Below are 17,093 nucleotides of genomic sequence, written 5' to 3'. Positions count from 1 at the left end.
GGCATCAGCATTATGCTAGCCTTATCAAATAAATGAGTTGAGTATCTTCCCATCTTTTTCTAAACTAACGATATAATTAGTGTAAAATGAGAATTAACTGGTCCTTAAAGTTTGGTAAAGCTTACTCTGGTTTGCAGCTTTTGAAGGTGGTAGGAGGTTTAAAACTATTTATACAAATTTTCCTTAATTATTGATTATTCCAGTTTTTCTACTTTTTTTTTTTTTCTGAGACAGAGTCTCACTCTTGTCGCTCAGGCTGGAGTGCAATGGTGCAATCTCAGCTCACTGCAACCTCCGCCTCCAGGGTTCAAGCGATTCTCCTGCCTCAGCCTCCCAAGTAGCTAGGACTACAGGCACCCGCCACCACGGCTGGCTAATTTTTGTATTTTTAGTAGAGAAGGGGTTTCACCATGTTGGCCAGGCTGGTCTCGAACTCCTGACCTCAGGTGATCCAACTGCCTCAGCCTCCCAAAGTGCTGGGATTACAGGCGTGAGCCACTGCGCCCGGCTCAGTTTTTCTACTTCTATATGAGATGAATATATCCATTTTAATTTTCTATGAAGATCATATGGGTTTCCAAATATGGAAGACATTAACTTGTCTTAATAAAAAAGTTATGACAATCTTCTTTATAATTGCAGTTATGTTTTTCTTTCTCCCTCCCTCCCTCCCTTTCTCCTTTCCTTCCCCCGTCTTTCCTTCCTTCCTCTCTCCCTCCCTTTCTCCTTTCCTTCCTTCCTCTCTCCCTCCCTTTCTCCTTTCCTTCCTTCCTCCTTACTGTTTATACATATTGTTTTCTTGCTTGTACTTCCCAAGCTGTATCTATATTTTGGTTTTAAGTTGATAATTTTTACTGTTTTTTTCTTTCCTGTTTTATTGAGATACAATTCATATAGCATACAATTTACTCAATTAATTTGTACAAATAAATGGGTTTAATATACTCACAGAGTTGTGCAGCCATCACCACAATCAATTTTTGAATATTTTCATAATCCCTGAAAGAAACTCCATACCCATTAGCAGTCATTTCCCACTTCACCCCCACTCCCTTACTCAGCCCCAGTCATCCACTAATTTACTTTCTGTTCCTATGAATTTGCCTATTTTTGGTATTTTGTATAAATGGAATCCTAAAATATGCAGTCTTTTGTGACTGACTTCCTTCACTTAGCATCAATGTTTTCAAGGTTGATGCATATTGTAGCAAATATCAGCATTTCTTTTATCTTTGTAACTGAATAATACCCATCATAGGATTATACTATATTTTGTTGATGTATTCATCAGTTGAACATTTGGGTTGTATCTACCTTTGACTATTATGAATAATGCTGTTATAAACATGCATTTGCATATGCAAAATTTTGTGTGGATATATGTTTTCATTTCTCTTAAGTATATATATATAGGATTTCTGGGTCATATGGTAACCCCATGTTTAATCATGTGAGGAACTGCGAGACTATTTTCCAAAGTGGCTACACAATTTAACATTCCCACCAGCAATGTATGAGGGCTCCAATTTCTTTACATCCTCATTAATACCTGCTATATCACCTTTCTGATTATAGCTATCCTGGTGGATATGAAGTGGTATTTCATTGTGCTTTTTATGTGCATTTCCCTGATGGTTAATGATGTTGAGCCTTTTTTCATTGTGTATTGATCATTTGTGTATCTTCTTTGGAGCAATATCTATCCAGATCCTTGGCTCATTTTTTTAATTGAGTTATATATTGTTTTATTATTGAGTTGTAGAAGTTCTTAATATTTTCTAGTTACAAGTCCCTTATCAGATATAATTTGTAAAATTTTTCTCCCATTTGGTAGACTGTCTTTTCACTTTCTCGGTGGTATGCTTTGAAACACAAAAGTTTTTAATTTTGATTATTTCCAGTTTATCTATTTTTATATTGTTGCTTATGTTTATCTGCTTTTAAAATTTTTTATTTCTGTTGTTTCTAAATCTTTTTTTTTTTAGTATACTTACTCTTTTAATAATTTCATGAATTGAAAGCTCAGAACACCATAAAGATTAAAAGTGCAATGATAAACACTACAAAATTTCTTTTGAATATCACTTTGGCCAGCAAACAAAGCTTTTGATAAATGTTGTATTTTCAGTTGTAAACAGTCAGCAATTTTTATTCCTATATCTTCATTAACCTGAGAATTATTTAGAGACAAAAAAACAAATTCCAAGATACGTGCTTCATTATTTGGATTATATTTTTGTTTCTTTTCGCATGTATTATACTACATTTAGCAAAGCTGTCTGAAATAAGCTACAATTTCCTTTATAAAATAGTATAATACATGGATTAATTTTTATCAATGTTACATGTAAAGAAGATATACTATTTTTTTCTGCTAATATACAGTCCATGTACTGTTAATTGGGTTATCCAAATTTTCTACATCCTATGTTACTTTTTTTCTGTTTAATCTGTTAGTTTCTAAAAGGTGCTATTGCGATCTTACAGATTTCTCCTTTGAGCACCATCATTTTTTTCTTTATGAACCTCAATGCTTATAGCTGATAAGTTTATAAGAAAAGGCTTAAGGCTATTATGTTCTTGGTGGATTATTAATTTAATATATAAGACAGAATGTCCATATAATTATTTTTTGCTTTAAACTTTATTTTGTCTGATATTAATTTTGCTACCGACGTGTGGGTAAAGAGTTAACAGAACCCTTTTCCCTTCTGCATGAGAAACTGAAGTTCAATGAACTTTTTAGCACTAGACTGTGCTATATAATATAGTAGCCACTAGCCACATATGGCTATTTAAATTTAACTTCTAATTAATTAAAATTAAACAAAATTAGAAACTGGTACTTCTACCCAAGATATAGTAACAGAAACCAGAGTTATCTTCTTCCTAGAGTAACAGAAAAACAGACAAAATAACAATTTGCAAGACACTGTCAGTTAGGCAAGAAAACACGTGATCCCTGAGAAACGGAAAGCAACTGAATTGGCTCCTACAATTGCCTAGCTTATCACCTTAAGAGGGTTTATAGGTTATAGTATATGGAGAGGTCAGCCAAACTGAGCCTGGCAGACTGCACTGAGGTGCGGGAGTTGAGCATCCAGGGTCACCAAGTTGGCTTAAGTTCCCAGGAAGAGTAAAAGAGAGAAGAGAGCTGCACAGAAAGAGAATTCTAAAGATCTGCAGAGGGTTTCTTCAGAGTGTTTGGCTGGAGTACCGATCAACACACGCATATGTGGAAACTACCCAAGCCTGGGCAAAGAACTAGCTGACAGCATTATAAGGAACAGCATCCAGAGCTCACACAGGGCCAGGAAGAGTGCCTGTTCCCACCAGCCAGGCTTGAAAACCTCAAGCATCTGAGAACATTGCATAGAGGACAAGGAAGTGCCTTAGTTCAACACCAGGAAAAAAATTCTTCACTGAGCATTTTGCTAGTTCCACTTAACAAACATTAAAAACTAGAACTGAAATAATCAAACTGCTTCCAAGTAACTTAACTATGTTCATGAAAAAAAGCTCAGGAGTATTTACCAAAATACAGAATCATACAGCACCCAATAAGGTAAAATTGACAATGTCTAGCACCCAATAAAAAACAATCAAACATGGAAAGAATAAAAACATACAACCCATAAAGAAGAGATAAATCATTCAAAAGAAATGAAAACATATGTCCATACCAACATTTGTACATAAATGTTCATAGAAGCTTTATGGTAATAGTCCCCAAACTGGAAACACCCAAAACTCTAACAGCTGATGAATGGATAAAAATATTATGGTATACACATAAAATAAAAAAAATTACTCAGCAAGAAAAAGGAATAATATATGCTACAGCATGGGTGACTCTCTATGCTAAATAAAAGATGCTAGATTAAAAAGAGTACTTATTGTGTGATCTCATTTATATGAAATTCTTGGAAATGCAAACTAATATATTGTGACTAAAAGCAAATTAATGCTTTCTACAGGAGTGGGTGGGGAAGGGCAGGAAGGAGAGATTACAAAGGGGTATGAGGAAACCTTTGAGGTGATGGATATCTTCATTATCTTGATTATAGTCATGGTTTTACAGGTATATACATATGTCAAAGCTTAACAAATTTTACACCTTAAATATGTATAGCTTATTGTATATTAATTATACCTCAGTAAAGCTACTAATAACTGAAATAAACGAAGGAATCTAAATATCCAGTTCCTCAGTCAAACTTCCCTTATTTGAAGTGTTTAATGGTCGCACATGGCCAATGGCTACTGTAATGCTCAGATGTTACCATCATTTCCAAAACTTATTTTAGAAGCAACTATTCTAGGAAATTGAGTTTAGGTTCACTTAACTCTCCCTAGAACTGAAGTTGCTGGATCAAATAATATACTCAGTTAAAATTGATACATATTCCAAAATTTTCTACAGAATAGTACATCAATTTACACTTAACCATGAGCATTTAAAAGTCCATTTTTCCCCATGCTTGACAAGAAATAATATGATTTTGACTTTATTTGCACTTACTTGATTACTAGTAAGACTAAACTATTTTTACATGCTTATTTGTCTTCTGTGACCTATTTGCTTACATTTAGTTTAGGAATTATTAGTATAATATGAGCAAAAATGCTAGAAAAAAAACTTGTATTAAGAGATTTGAAGTCTGGGCATGGTGGCTCATGCCTGTAATCCCAGCACTTTGGGAGGCCAAGGCAGGAGGATCATGAGGTCAGGGTTCGAGCTCAGCCAGGTGAACATAGTGAAACCCCGTCTCTACTAAAAATAGAAAAATTAGCCAGGAGTGGTGGTGGGTGCCTGTAATCCCAGCTACTTGGGCGGCTGAGGCAGGAGAATCACTTGAAACCAGAAGGCGGAGGTTGCAGTGAGCCAAAATTGTGCCACTGCACTCCAACCTGGGCGAAAGAGCAAAACTCCATCTCAAAAAAAAAAAAAAAAAAAAAAAAAAAAAAAGATATATTCTCTCTTCTTATAGGAAGTAAAATCCTTTATTAAACTTCTAAAATCTTACCTCATCCAAACAGTTGACACGAACATTCTTGCTGGATAATAATGTTCCAGCTTCTTGGACAGTACCTTAAAAAAAAAAAAAAGATGAAAAGTAAGGTTATTTATCACTAGAATAAGAGAAAAATCTAACATCGAGGAAATAAACTTTAAGGAGTTATCTGTAAAAGTAGGTCTAGTCAGTGTAGGTTGCTAAGAAATGAAACATCCAATCACATACTATTTATTTTACAAAGTAATTGTCCAGTAGAATAGAGTTACAGAAACTAAAAATAGCTCCATCTTGTTTTTATTTTCACTGACCTTAAAGTATATTACATTGGCCACATTTTCCTTTTGGCAGTAATACAATAACCACAAAGCATAAGACTTAATACTGAAAAAAAATCTTAAAGGGCATCTAATCCAAATCACCATCTGAAGCTTAAATTCCAGTTAATGTAATACTTGGAATTCAAAATGCAGTCAGTATTTATATAATTTGTCAGCACCACATCTTGTGAATTGATGGCATATTTATAATAGAATGCTTGGTTTGGAAATACTTGGGTGAAACATATCTTTAATGCCTAGTACTATATTAAAGTGCTCTATGATCAGTACTCACCACCCTGAAAGTCAACTAATGTAAACCTGAAGGTCACTCCTCTGTAAATTTGGGAAGAAGCTATAATTGGGCCAAAGTTGTCAGGTTTTTCCAGTCTTCTATAAGGCATAATGACAGAAGCATACTTGCAGGAGAGAATGTTGCTATTATCATTAGTACAAGCCAGCCACACATTTTGCCAAGAAATTTCTGGTTTTACTGGGAAGAGAACAATGAAATTGAATGTGCTGAGGAAGAAAGGCTAAGATAAGCCTCTCCTATAAAAGAACATAAAAGAATAGGTAAGTCTCCCAACCAGGTTATTTCCTCTCTTTAAATTTAGACTTGTAGTGCAAGAATGTGCTAAACTCTGCTAGCCTTCTAGAGTTAAAGGTGAAACGCAAAATAAAGATTAGAATGCTTTTTTCTCTCTGACCCACTTCTTAAGCAAGTCACCTGAGTTCCCCTCACCAACAGAGAAGAAACAGAAACATCTCCTAGACAGAGAAGTAGCTCTGTTGGGAAAATGTCAAGTGAATGATCTACATGTCCCTGGAGTATGATGGCAGCTATTTTTTTTTTTATAAATAGTGCATTTTTCTGACCCTGTATTCCATCTGAAAGCAGTTAGTATCACTGGCTGAATCGCTATGAGAGGGCAAAGCTCTTGTGTGTGTGAGTATGCAAGCCAGTTCTACGTGAAACCTTATTTGTATCTGTGGCTTCTCATCAGAGACTTTCTCAAAAATCTTTATAGAAGAATAAAACCAGAGCAAAAAACCCTGCACCCCAGTTTCTCTTGAGGAAGATGCTTCATCCAAATCCCATTCTCCACTGAGAACCAAAGTTATTTTCTATCTTTTTCTATCTGCCCAGGAGATGTTTTTGCAAGAAAGGGAGAATACTATAGGGATTGTGAGCATGTCAAAGCCTGCTACATCTGAAGAGTAGAATGGGGATTAAGATCATAAACATTTGGCTTTCATTAGAGAACAGGCTGATAATTCTCTAAGGTGTCTGCCAAATAGCCAACAATCTAAGTTAACATATTCTGTAAGGGAACAATATATTTTAAAGATGATGCATGTATAATGGAAAACAAACTGTTCTCTCCTGCTTAACTCTCACTCAATAGTCTCAATCCTTCACTTCTGACACCAGATATATGGGGTTTCCCCCATAAACACCAAGCAATTCTCCACTGGACACCAATGGGGTATCCTATAATTTAACTCATTTCTAACATTGTTTACCTAAAGTTAGTCAGATCTTACAGGTCAAGGGCTCAGTCCACAAGACTGTCCCCACTTCAGATGCCAATCATAAGCCCCTGTACTTCTGACTGGCTATAAATCAGGGTTCCCATGATCCCCTCCTCAGGTTCCATAATTTGCTAGCACAGCTCACAGAACTCAGGGAAACACTACTTACATTTACCCATCAATTACAAATAATATTACAAAGGACAAAGATGAACAGCCAGATGGAAGAGGGACAAAGAGCAAGGTATGTGGCACGGGGCACAGAGATTCCACGCTCTTTCCAGGCACTCATTCTTCCAAGAACTTCCACGAGTTCAGCAATCTGGAAGCTCTCTGCAACCTGTAGTTCAGTAATATTTATGCAAGCTTGATTACATAGGCGTGACCTATTATTAAGTCAGTCTTCAGCTCCTCTCCCTTTCCTGAAGATGCGGGGAGGGGTGGAGTTGAAAAATTCAACCTTCTAATCAAGGCTTGGACTTTCTCCTGACCAGCCCCCATCCTGAAGCTATCCAACAGTCACCTCATTAGAACAAAAGACATTTCTAACGCCCAGGAAATTCCAAGGGATTAGAAACTCTGTGTCAGGTACTAGGGTCAAAGACCAAATATTAGAACAATAGATGCACCTAGCACCCCTTTTGCTAAGGAGATTATAAGGGTTTTAGGAGCTCTGTGTTAGGAGCCAGGGCAGAGACCAAATAGATATTTCTTATTATATCATACATGTACACATACCCACAATCACACTAAGGTTAGCCTTTTGAAATGCAGGGACTGGAATGAGAAAAATAATCTGAAACAGATTGGGCTTCTAGAGAATAAAAATAGATTTGGAACATGGATGAGCAAAACACTCCAAGAGGAAAAACTGTGATGATTTCCAATTTGGTGTTCACAATGTAATGACATTAGTCGGAAATTACAGAAGGTCCAGAATAGCATAGAAATGTGAAACACATGGCTCACACAGAAGGATTTTTACTTTATGTCATTCCTACTGTCCATAGTAGACTTAAATAATATTTTACAAGTAAGTGTAAAGGATTAATTGCTTTATTCTGGGAAATAAATATGTTAAATCTGATTTAACAAACTGCTGGGGGTGGAAGATAGAGTACTGTAAGAAGGGATGTGCAAGGAGCCAACATTTACCTTCATTGGAGATAAGAAACAACAGACCTAAACTAATCAAAGTAATAATTAGTGATTTATTTCCCCTTAGAGAATTTCTCCAACTGCTCAAGCCAAAGAAGAAAATACAGCATAACCTGCCTCATTAGGGTGGAATTGATCACTTTATCTGGATGAACAAGCATTTTAGGAGAGAAAAGATTATGTACATAATATTTTCCCAGCATGGACAACATAGTGAGACCCCATCTCTACAAAAAATTTTCTAAAAAATTAGCCAGGTATGGCGGCATGGACCTGTAGTCCCAACTACTCAGGAGGCTGAGGTGGGAGGATTGCTTGAGCCCAGGAAGTTGAGGCTGCAGTGAGCTATGATCATGCCACTGTAATCCAGCCTAGGCAACAAAGTGAGACCCTGTCTCAAAAGAGAATGATATTCTTAGTGTTACTGCTCTCTCTTCTACTACATTATAGCTTTTTCAGGAATACTATAAAGTGGAACAAGACCTGCAAAACTTGGCCAGGCATGGTGGCTCATGCCTGTAATCACAGCACTTTGGGAGGCCAAGGCAGATGGATCACCTGTGGTCAGGAGTTTGAGACCAGCCTGGCCAACATGGTGAAACCCCATCTCTACTAAAAAAAAAAATACAAAAATTAGCCGGACGTAGTGATGCATGCTTGTAGTCCCAGCTACTCGGGAGGTTGAGACAGAAGAATTGCTTGAACCCAGGAGGCAGAGGTTGCAGTGAGTCAAGATCGCGCCACTGCACTCCAGCCTGGGTGACAAGAGTGAGACTCTGCTTCAAAAAAATAAGTAAATAAATAAATAAATAAAAGTAAATAAAAAAAATCTGTAAAACTCTCAGTTTCCTTATCTATGAAATAAGGATAATAATATCCATCCTACAGTTATCTGAGGAGTGTCCTAATGTGGAGCACATATAAGCCTTTATTAGATCTTCTTTTTATTTTGTATTCAGAGCAGCAAAATATAATTCATTGTGACATTTCTAATATCTAGATCGGGAACACGGGTCTCTACCAAAGACAAGAAGATGTAGCCAAAACAAACAGAACAGGAGAAACAAACATTCTGTTTTCAGCAATTCATCACACAACCATGAGATTCAAACACGTATAGATTTCAATCGTTATTCATTATTATTGTTTTAATTTTTTATAGATACAGGGCCTTCCTTCATCACTCAAGCTAGAGTGCAGTGGCATGATCACGGCTCACTGCAGCCTTGAATTCCTGGGTTCAAGCAATCCTCCTGCCTCAGACTCTTGAGTAGCTAGGACTACAGGTGCATGCCACCGCATCCAGCTAATTTTTACATTTTTTGTAACAATGGGGTCTCACTATGTTGAGACCCAGCCTGGTGGCAAACTCCTGGGTCGAAGTGATCCTCTTGGATCCTCCCAAAGGGCAGAGGGGTCACTCTACTGGCATAAGCCACTGTGTCTAGCTGGATTGCAATCAGTATTTATTGGAAGCCACGAAAACAGATATTTTAAGGAATATAATCAAGTTAAGGATTCAGAAATCTATTTGGCTTTGTTAGTTGTTATAGTGTTTACGTATAAGTAAAATCATGTAAAAATGTTTAAAGTGCCTTAATTTTAAAACAAGAACATATAGATATAGATTTTGATATAATCATATATATAAAGCTATAAATATATTTTAAAAGTGAAACCCCATCTCTACTAAAAATACAAAAATTAGCTGGGCGTGGTGGTGCATGCCTGTAATCCCAGCTACTCAGTAGGCTGAGGCAGGAGAATTGCTTGAACTTTGGAGGCAGAGGTTGCAATGAGCCCAGAGCGCACCATTGCATTCCAGCCTGGGCGACAGGGCGAGACCCTGTCACACACACACACACACACACACACACACACACACACACGAGACTTCTAATTATAACATGCATTTTGAAATCGTGAATTTGTGTGATGTTTCTAAAAGGTCTCCTACTCATATCTATTTTTAGACTTTATAACAAAATGATCTTAAATTAGTATTATGGAGCACTATATAAAATTGAGAGTATCTAAAAGAGCTGTTGTTGTGAAAATGAAGACAATGAAGCCCATATAGGTTGCATAACCTGTCCAGCCATCCAACTAATGGTAACCATATATTTTAAGTTAATTTTTTCTTTGAACTCTGTACTATAATTGGTTATAAGCAGACTTGAATGTTTCTCAACCATAAAGACACTAAAAGTATTATTAACAACACAGGACCTTAGAACAGGATCTTATTTCAACAGTCCCAAATTGGAAACAACAATTGGGCATCAATGGGAATGGATGCACAAATAGTAGTATCCTTCCACTGTAAATGAAAGAAGAAAATAAGCTACATACTATTGGTACACATAATAAATATGAACCCCAAAATCATAATGTTGAATGAAAGAAGCCAGCCCCCCCTCAAAAAAAGGATACTTATTGTATGATTCCACTAATATAAAATTCTAGAACAGAGAAATCTAATCAACAGAGGCAGAGATCTGTTAGTGGTTGCCTGCAGATGGGGGTGAAGTTAGTGACAGATCAAAAAGAAGCATAAGGACTTTTTAGGGGGTGATGAAGATGTTCATTATGTTGATCTTAGTGGTGGTTTCACAGATATATGTTTAAATCAAAACTGATTAAAAAGCGTGTACCTGTAATATGTGCAATTTATTGTATCTCAATAAAGTTGGTAAGAAAAAGCCTTATTATCCAAACCTGATTCATAGCTCCTTTACACAGACAGGAAAAAAAAAAAGGAAGTATAATACTTTCTTGTTAGCAACAGTAAGCCCAGGAATTTCAGATACTAAATAAGAGAAGTAATGGGAAAGTTATCTAGATGATAGCCTTAAAAAAGGTTTAATTTATTTCATAATAGTGCTTGCTCTGAGATTAATGAAAAAGGTATCAAAGCTTAGAAGAATGGGTCACTCTACAAGTAATATAAGCCAGTTAAACATAGTTCAGTGATTTCAATTTTCTCTTATATATTGTTAAATGAATGCTGCCATTAACTATTATTTAAATAGGTATGTTGGAAACAGATTTTCATTTTCATCTGGAACTTCTTGGCATTCTAATAAATAAAAAGCCCCACTTAGAGTCTCTCTTTCTGGAGAGCAGTGGCTGGCAGATGGGAATCACTTAAATATTTGCTGAGTTTATTTCAGATTGGCCAAGATGCCAGGCTAGACTTTGCTGAAAAGTTGTTAGTTCAAAGTACTAGAACTTATTGTCTCATCTAGAGTTTTTCAAAGTTGAAAAACGTTTGAAAGAAAAAAAAACTCACTTCACCTACTTTAAAAAAAATGCCTCTTTTTGGCACAAATACAAACTTTGCTTATGGCCTTTCTTCAACTATAAAATAAAAATTTACGTTAAATTTAATGCACACAGAACTACAAAATCAGTAACATTTAAACCTGAGTTAACGTGACCGATGCTGTTTTGCTAAAACTAAATGACCTCTCAAAGTGAATATTGTATGGACTGCTATGGCACTGGTTTCATGTTTTGTTTAGTTTGTTTTTAAGTACAGCCTATTTATTACATATGGGCCCTGTGATACCTCTGCTCTGCCACTTTCTGCCACTTACCTGTTTGACACTAAGTTTCCTAACTTCCCAGTTCCTCAGTTCCCTTGCCTATAAAGTGAAGATTACCATATTTATCACAAACACAAGCAGTATTTTGAATGCTTTAACTATACTAACTACTTTCATCCCCATAACAAGGTTGTGAGGTGGGTATTATTATTATTCCTATTTTTCACACAGAGGACTTGAGGCTCAGGAAAAGTCACTTGCCCAAAGGCCACACCACCAGTAAATGAGTTAGAATTTCAAACCAGACCTGCATGGTTAACCACTATCCCATGCTGTCTCTCATACTGTCATAGCTTAAAATTAATTCCTAGCTCATCCAAATTAAATGCATTAATACATGTAAAGTACTTAAAATTATGTGTGGCTTGCAATAACAGTCAATAAACGTTGGCTATGGTTGTTTTTCTCATATCTCCCATTACTTTTCTCTATGAGTGCAAGTGATGTCCCACAGACCTTCATTTGACGAGAATGCATCACATACTAGGTCCACATCAGTTCTTTTCTCATTGGCATGGTCCAATTAAAGCGATGAAAGCATCAGTGCACTCATGCAACTTGATGTACCATGTGAGCCCAGAAATATCACAGCACTAACCAGAATAAATGCACATTAATTCAGGTTTATATAATCTTCTAAATAAATACTGGTGGACACCTGAGACTGTATCCAAGGAATCCCTTCTCCCCTCTCAAAGACTCAGTTTATAAAACTGCTCACTATTTTTCACTTTTAAGAGATCGCATGATGGGCCAGGCCCAGTGGCTCATGCCTGTAATCCCAACACTTAGGGAGGCCGAGGCAGGAGGCACTTGAGCCCAGGAGTTCGAGAGCAGCCTGGGCAACATAGGGAGACCCCCACAGCCCCATCTCTACCAAAAAAAAAAAAAAAAATCTTTTTAAAGTAGCCGGGCATGGTGGCTCGCACCTGTAGTCCCAGCCACTAGGGAGGTGGAGGCTGCAGAGAGCTGCAACTCCAGCCTGGGTGAAGAGTGAGATCCTGTCTCAAACAAACCAGAGAGTGAGAGCGAGAGAGAGGACATGTACTAGCTCTGTCCTGCTTAAAAGAATTTTTGTCCCTGGTGGATTGTGAATTGATCCTTTGTCTCCTTTTTGCCCAGCACAGTACCTGGCACACAGCGAGAACTTGCATGTTTGCTTAATTGAATCCCGGAGCCATCAAAGGCAGGGAGAAATTACCTAGAGACAGGAAGAACTGAAAGACTGAAATGCCAAATAGGTCAGCGAGAAACATGCAGTACAACAATCTAAACTCTAACCCAAATCCCCAAATTCCAGGCAAAGAACACATCATTGATAGATATAGCTGTGACTGACTTAGAATAGTTGAGATCAGATCGGTGGGCTCAGCTCATCAGCACCTGTTGAGTTCAAACCGGAATTTTTTCTCCTTCGCATGTAGAGTTTCCTTGTCGCTATGAAGAATAAATCTGCCTTATTCTCTAGGATTCCACATTTCGGCCTGGCTACTAAGTAAATAAAACTGGAAACTGGGAAGCCTTATGCTGCAATGACTGGCATCTCTGCCATTCGAGGACAAACATGGCTATATTATTATTGAGTTTAAAATCACCACATTAATTGCCCGGAGTCCCAGGCATCACCATCCCCGCACCGTGAGGGTGCAGGAGAAGCATGCAGTCACGCTGATGTCACCTGCCAGGTAACGGGACTCGGCAGGGAACTCCTCTGGGACGTCCACTCGGGGACTCCGGGAAAATATGGCTTCTGGCTCGTCCTCGGGGCTCCCCGCGGGGACTCAGCACTGCGGAAGTGGGGCACGCGTTGGGGGAGTGGACAAGAAAGCGCGAAGGAGCGCGATAAGAAGGTGTCATCTGTGCAACGTGGGCCGAGGGGCAGGTGTGGAGGCCTCGCCAATTTCCTTGTCTCTCTAGGGTTCCTGAGGCTGTCGGGGCTTCTGGAAGCCAGGGAGGCCCTGGATACGGAAGTCTCAATGCAGCAAATTACAGACCTAGTTCTGTGCCCTTATGAAGAACCTCTCTCCCTAAGGGCGCCCTCCACTCCCAAGCGGGGGCGGGGACCGGCATAGGATCCAGATCATTCGGCCTGCGGAAGTCTAAAGGGTCATTTAGACACCCGCCCAAGAATCTGAAACTACCAGGACCGTCAGCGGTCAAAATCCCTCGGGAGCAGTGAAGAATTCACACACTGGGGTCCACACTCCGGGACGCTCGCATTAATCTAAGGCGGGGCGTGGAAATCCGTACGTTTCCAAAAGCGGATTTAGAGGCCGAGCCTCTGTAACTACCTCTCTTGTCCCAGCACTGCTTCTGCCTCCCCACCTCTCCGCCCCTGCAACCCTTCCCAGACCAGAGGGAGAAACGCTCTTTCCCGGTTCCAGGCTGCCAACCTTGCAGAACCGCAGCCAAAGGTCACCTAGGCCAGGAGCGCCCCCCGGGCTCCGCCACGCCCCCCGGCCAGGCTGGCCGCGTCCACGTCGCAGCCCAGCACCCGTACCTTTCCCGATTACTTCCAGTAGCTCCTTCTCCTCCTGGGTCAGCTCGCCTTTCTTTATGTGAACCATTGCTCCCGCCAGCTTGAAGGTTATTCTGTTTCTTAGGAAGTATTAAAAAAGAAACGATGCGTCTCTATTGGGAACGCCAGCCGCAATGAGGCAACATGAGACCAAGACACTGAGTAGCCAACCGCGGAAGCGCCCCGCTTCTCTCCTCCCTCCCGCCGGCTAGCGGACAGCGGGCGAGCTCGGGCGAGCCAGGCGGACGGTCTCTGCAGGCCCAGCGGCAGTCACCGCCTGCCGCCTGTCATTGGCCCTGCCGAGGAGGAGGAGCCGCAGGAAGCGGCAGCGAGTGATCCCCATTGGAGCAACCTGGGAGGAAAAAACCAAATGCAGAAAGCCGGAGGGGAGAATTAAATTCCTCCTACACGTTCCACACCCCTATCCTGTCCGGTTCAAATAGTTCGCCACATGTAATGTTGAAAATTCTACAGCTGGCAGTTATGTGCTCAGCGACGGCTTTCTGGGGCGTGCAGAGGCCCCCGGTTGTCGCCGTATCCCCACCATGCCCCCGGGAGTGGCGCGGTCTGGGCGGGGGCGGTCTGGGAGACGGGGGCGGTACGGGAGGCGGGGCTGCGCCGGGTTCCGTGTGTCTATGTCAATGTGTCTGTCCTTCACTCCTCCATTGTCTGCCGCCGCTGCTGCTGCTGCTGCTGCCGCTGCCGCTGCACGAATTGCCGCAGCCACCAGCCTTGCGCGTCGTCGCTACCTCCTCGGACAGGTGAGAAGCAGCCCAGGTGCGGCAAGGGGTGCCGTGAGGGTTGCGAGAGTAGCCACTGCCGCCCCGCCGGGGTTTCCATCGGGCAGGAGCTGGCGGGGAGGAAGCATGTGCCTCCTGGGGCGGCTTCCTGCCTCGCGGTGGAGAAGCCCCCGTTCCACCTCATCATCACCGCGCCTACGGGGTATCAGTGCCCTGGGATGAAGACCTCCGACTCGCAACGTTTGGCCGCCCCGGGAGACCCTGGGACCGCGGGCGGGCGGTGGGGGCCAGCCACGCGGTGGGAAGTGGCGGGTGCACATGGTCTCGTGCGTGGCACCGCCAGATGTGGCTCCCGGGAAGGCTGGGGCCGGGACTCTGGGCTAGGGGTCGGGAGGAGAGCGCCCCAATACTAGCGAGTCAGTGAGAACAGACTCGGGAGAAGGTAGTTTTTGTTGGTGATCCTCGCCCTCCCCACTACTTGTCATCTCTTTGGCTTCTGTGGAAGCTGTAGAAGAAAACCTGATCCCCCAATGTTGCTTGTTAAAGATGTTTGGAAACAATTTACACTTGCACTAATACTTCGTTTTTGAGAGACAGCCTGGCGGAGGGGGAGGGAAAGGCTTCTTTGCTCTGCTAGAGTTCTCGGTTCTCTTTGTAACTCAGATCTTGAGATTTATGGAAATAGGGAGTGGAGAGTGGGGAGGTTGGAGAGGGCGGAGATTAAATTGGTGTTGCTGCCTATATATAGCCTTAGATTAGCCTCTTAATCCAACCTTCATTCAACTGTAATATGTAGCCTGGAGCTTCGACCATAGCTAGATGGGGGTAAATACAAGTGTGTATTTAGAAATAAGATTTGCTTGCTAAAATGTGGGAATCAGTCATTTCTCCAAGGTGCACATTTATATTTACATCATCGATGAAAGTTTTTTTGGAAATTAGTGTTTCTGTTTTACTGTTGTTTCCCTACAGAGTAGTATTGATGTTTCTCTCAATATGTGTGTCAAAGAGACGTGTATGTGTCAAAGAGAAATATTTGAATAATTATGTAGGTGGTTTTTGTTAAGCATCCCCAGGACCACTGTTTCGTCTCATAGCGCCATACGAAAAGCGAAATGCATTTTCCTCTGGCCTTAGGCATTTATTTTGCGTGAAGCTTTCACTAACACATCTGAAATCTCCTGGAATATGTTTATCATTATTTCCTGCCTTTAGCAAAAATCTTTCCTAAACTCCAGCTGTTTTTTCCCCCCTAAAGCTTCAGCATTAAAGGCTGGGACAGATCTGAGCCAGAACATCTTACATGAAAATGGTTTGAAATTATTCATCTCAGTGTATAACAAAGATACTTTTGTTGGATGATGCTTTAATAATGATGTGGCTGTTCAAGCAAGTAGTAAGGCTTCTGAGAGTGACCAATCTTTTGTAATGCTGTTAGTTCAGAGTTACAATTGATTTATAACATAGTATCATGCGGAAGAAACCCACAAACCTAAAAAAACACTTGAGTGGTAACCTCCTGGAACATGTGATTTAGCATCTTACCAGCAGATGCATACACAGAATTGGGTACTTCGTTGCTAGTATTTCCATCTCTTGTGCCAAATCTGGGCCATGGTTACTTGAAGGTCACACCTGTTTGTCTCACTGGGGTTGTCAGTTCCTCGAGGATAGCAGCTTACTATCTATTTTCTTGATGCCTTATGACACTTGGTTGGTATTTAGTGCTCTCTGAATACATGACCAGTGAATTGAGATAATAACGTTGAAAGAGAATCTAACGTCTACCTAGAAATGCAGATAAATCATGTTCAGTTTACATTTCTAGAAACAGATTCATAATGGATACTGTTCATTAGATGGATTGATTACATTAGTAGTTTTGTATGGTGTAAATATTTAATGTAGGGATAAGATTAGATATGAGCATATTAAAATAGATTCACATCAAAGAAGTTTCATTGATAATAAGATAGCTACTTCATATTGAGTATTTAGTCTGTGCTAGATATTCTACCAGATGCTTTGCATAGAATTATTCTAGTGTTATGAAAACCCAGGAATTAGCCAATATTATATCCACTTTGCAAATAAGAGGACAGAAACTAAGGGAAATAATTTGCCCAGAATCCCATATTAGGAAGTGTCAGAGTCAGAATTGGAATAATGATTTCTGAAATGTTTGAAATGTTGTATGT

General features: G+C 40.1%; 2 protein-coding genes across 3 annotated transcripts in view; one reads left to right on the top strand and one right to left on the bottom strand.

The window, feature by feature from the left end:
* Nucleotides 1-14,714, bottom strand: part of ANKMY2 (ankyrin repeat and MYND domain containing 2) — a 46,094-nt gene extending 31,380 nt beyond the window's left edge. The window contains exons 1-2 of the mRNA XM_002818184.5: nucleotides 14,138-14,714; nucleotides 5,028-5,092 (exon numbers count right to left, since the gene is read on the bottom strand). Of these exons, the coding sequence (XP_002818230.1) occupies nucleotides 5,028-5,092; nucleotides 14,138-14,204 (132 nt within the window). The 5' untranslated portion in view covers nucleotides 14,205-14,714. The remainder of the gene's footprint in view (nucleotides 1-5,027; nucleotides 5,093-14,137) is intronic.
* BZW2 (basic leucine zipper and W2 domains 2) overlaps nucleotides 14,441-17,093 on the top strand; it is a 60,689-nt gene continuing 58,036 nt past the window's right edge. The window contains exon 1 of one of the 2 annotated variants that reach the window (XM_002818182.5): nucleotides 14,441-14,916. In XM_002818182.5, coding sequence (XP_002818228.3) covers nucleotides 14,612-14,916 — 305 coding nt within the window. In that variant the 5' untranslated portion in view covers nucleotides 14,441-14,611. The remainder of the gene's footprint in view (nucleotides 14,917-17,093) is intronic. The other variant, XM_009242963.4, reaches the window with a different exon arrangement.

Source organism: Pongo abelii, chromosome 6 (genome assembly GCF_028885655.2).
Source record: "Pongo abelii isolate AG06213 chromosome 6, NHGRI_mPonAbe1-v2.0_pri, whole genome shotgun sequence".
NCBI lineage: Eukaryota > Metazoa > Chordata > Mammalia > Primates > Hominidae > Pongo > Pongo abelii.
The sequence above is the reverse complement of the archived record's forward strand: the minus strand, read 5'-3'. Positions and strand labels throughout refer to the sequence as shown.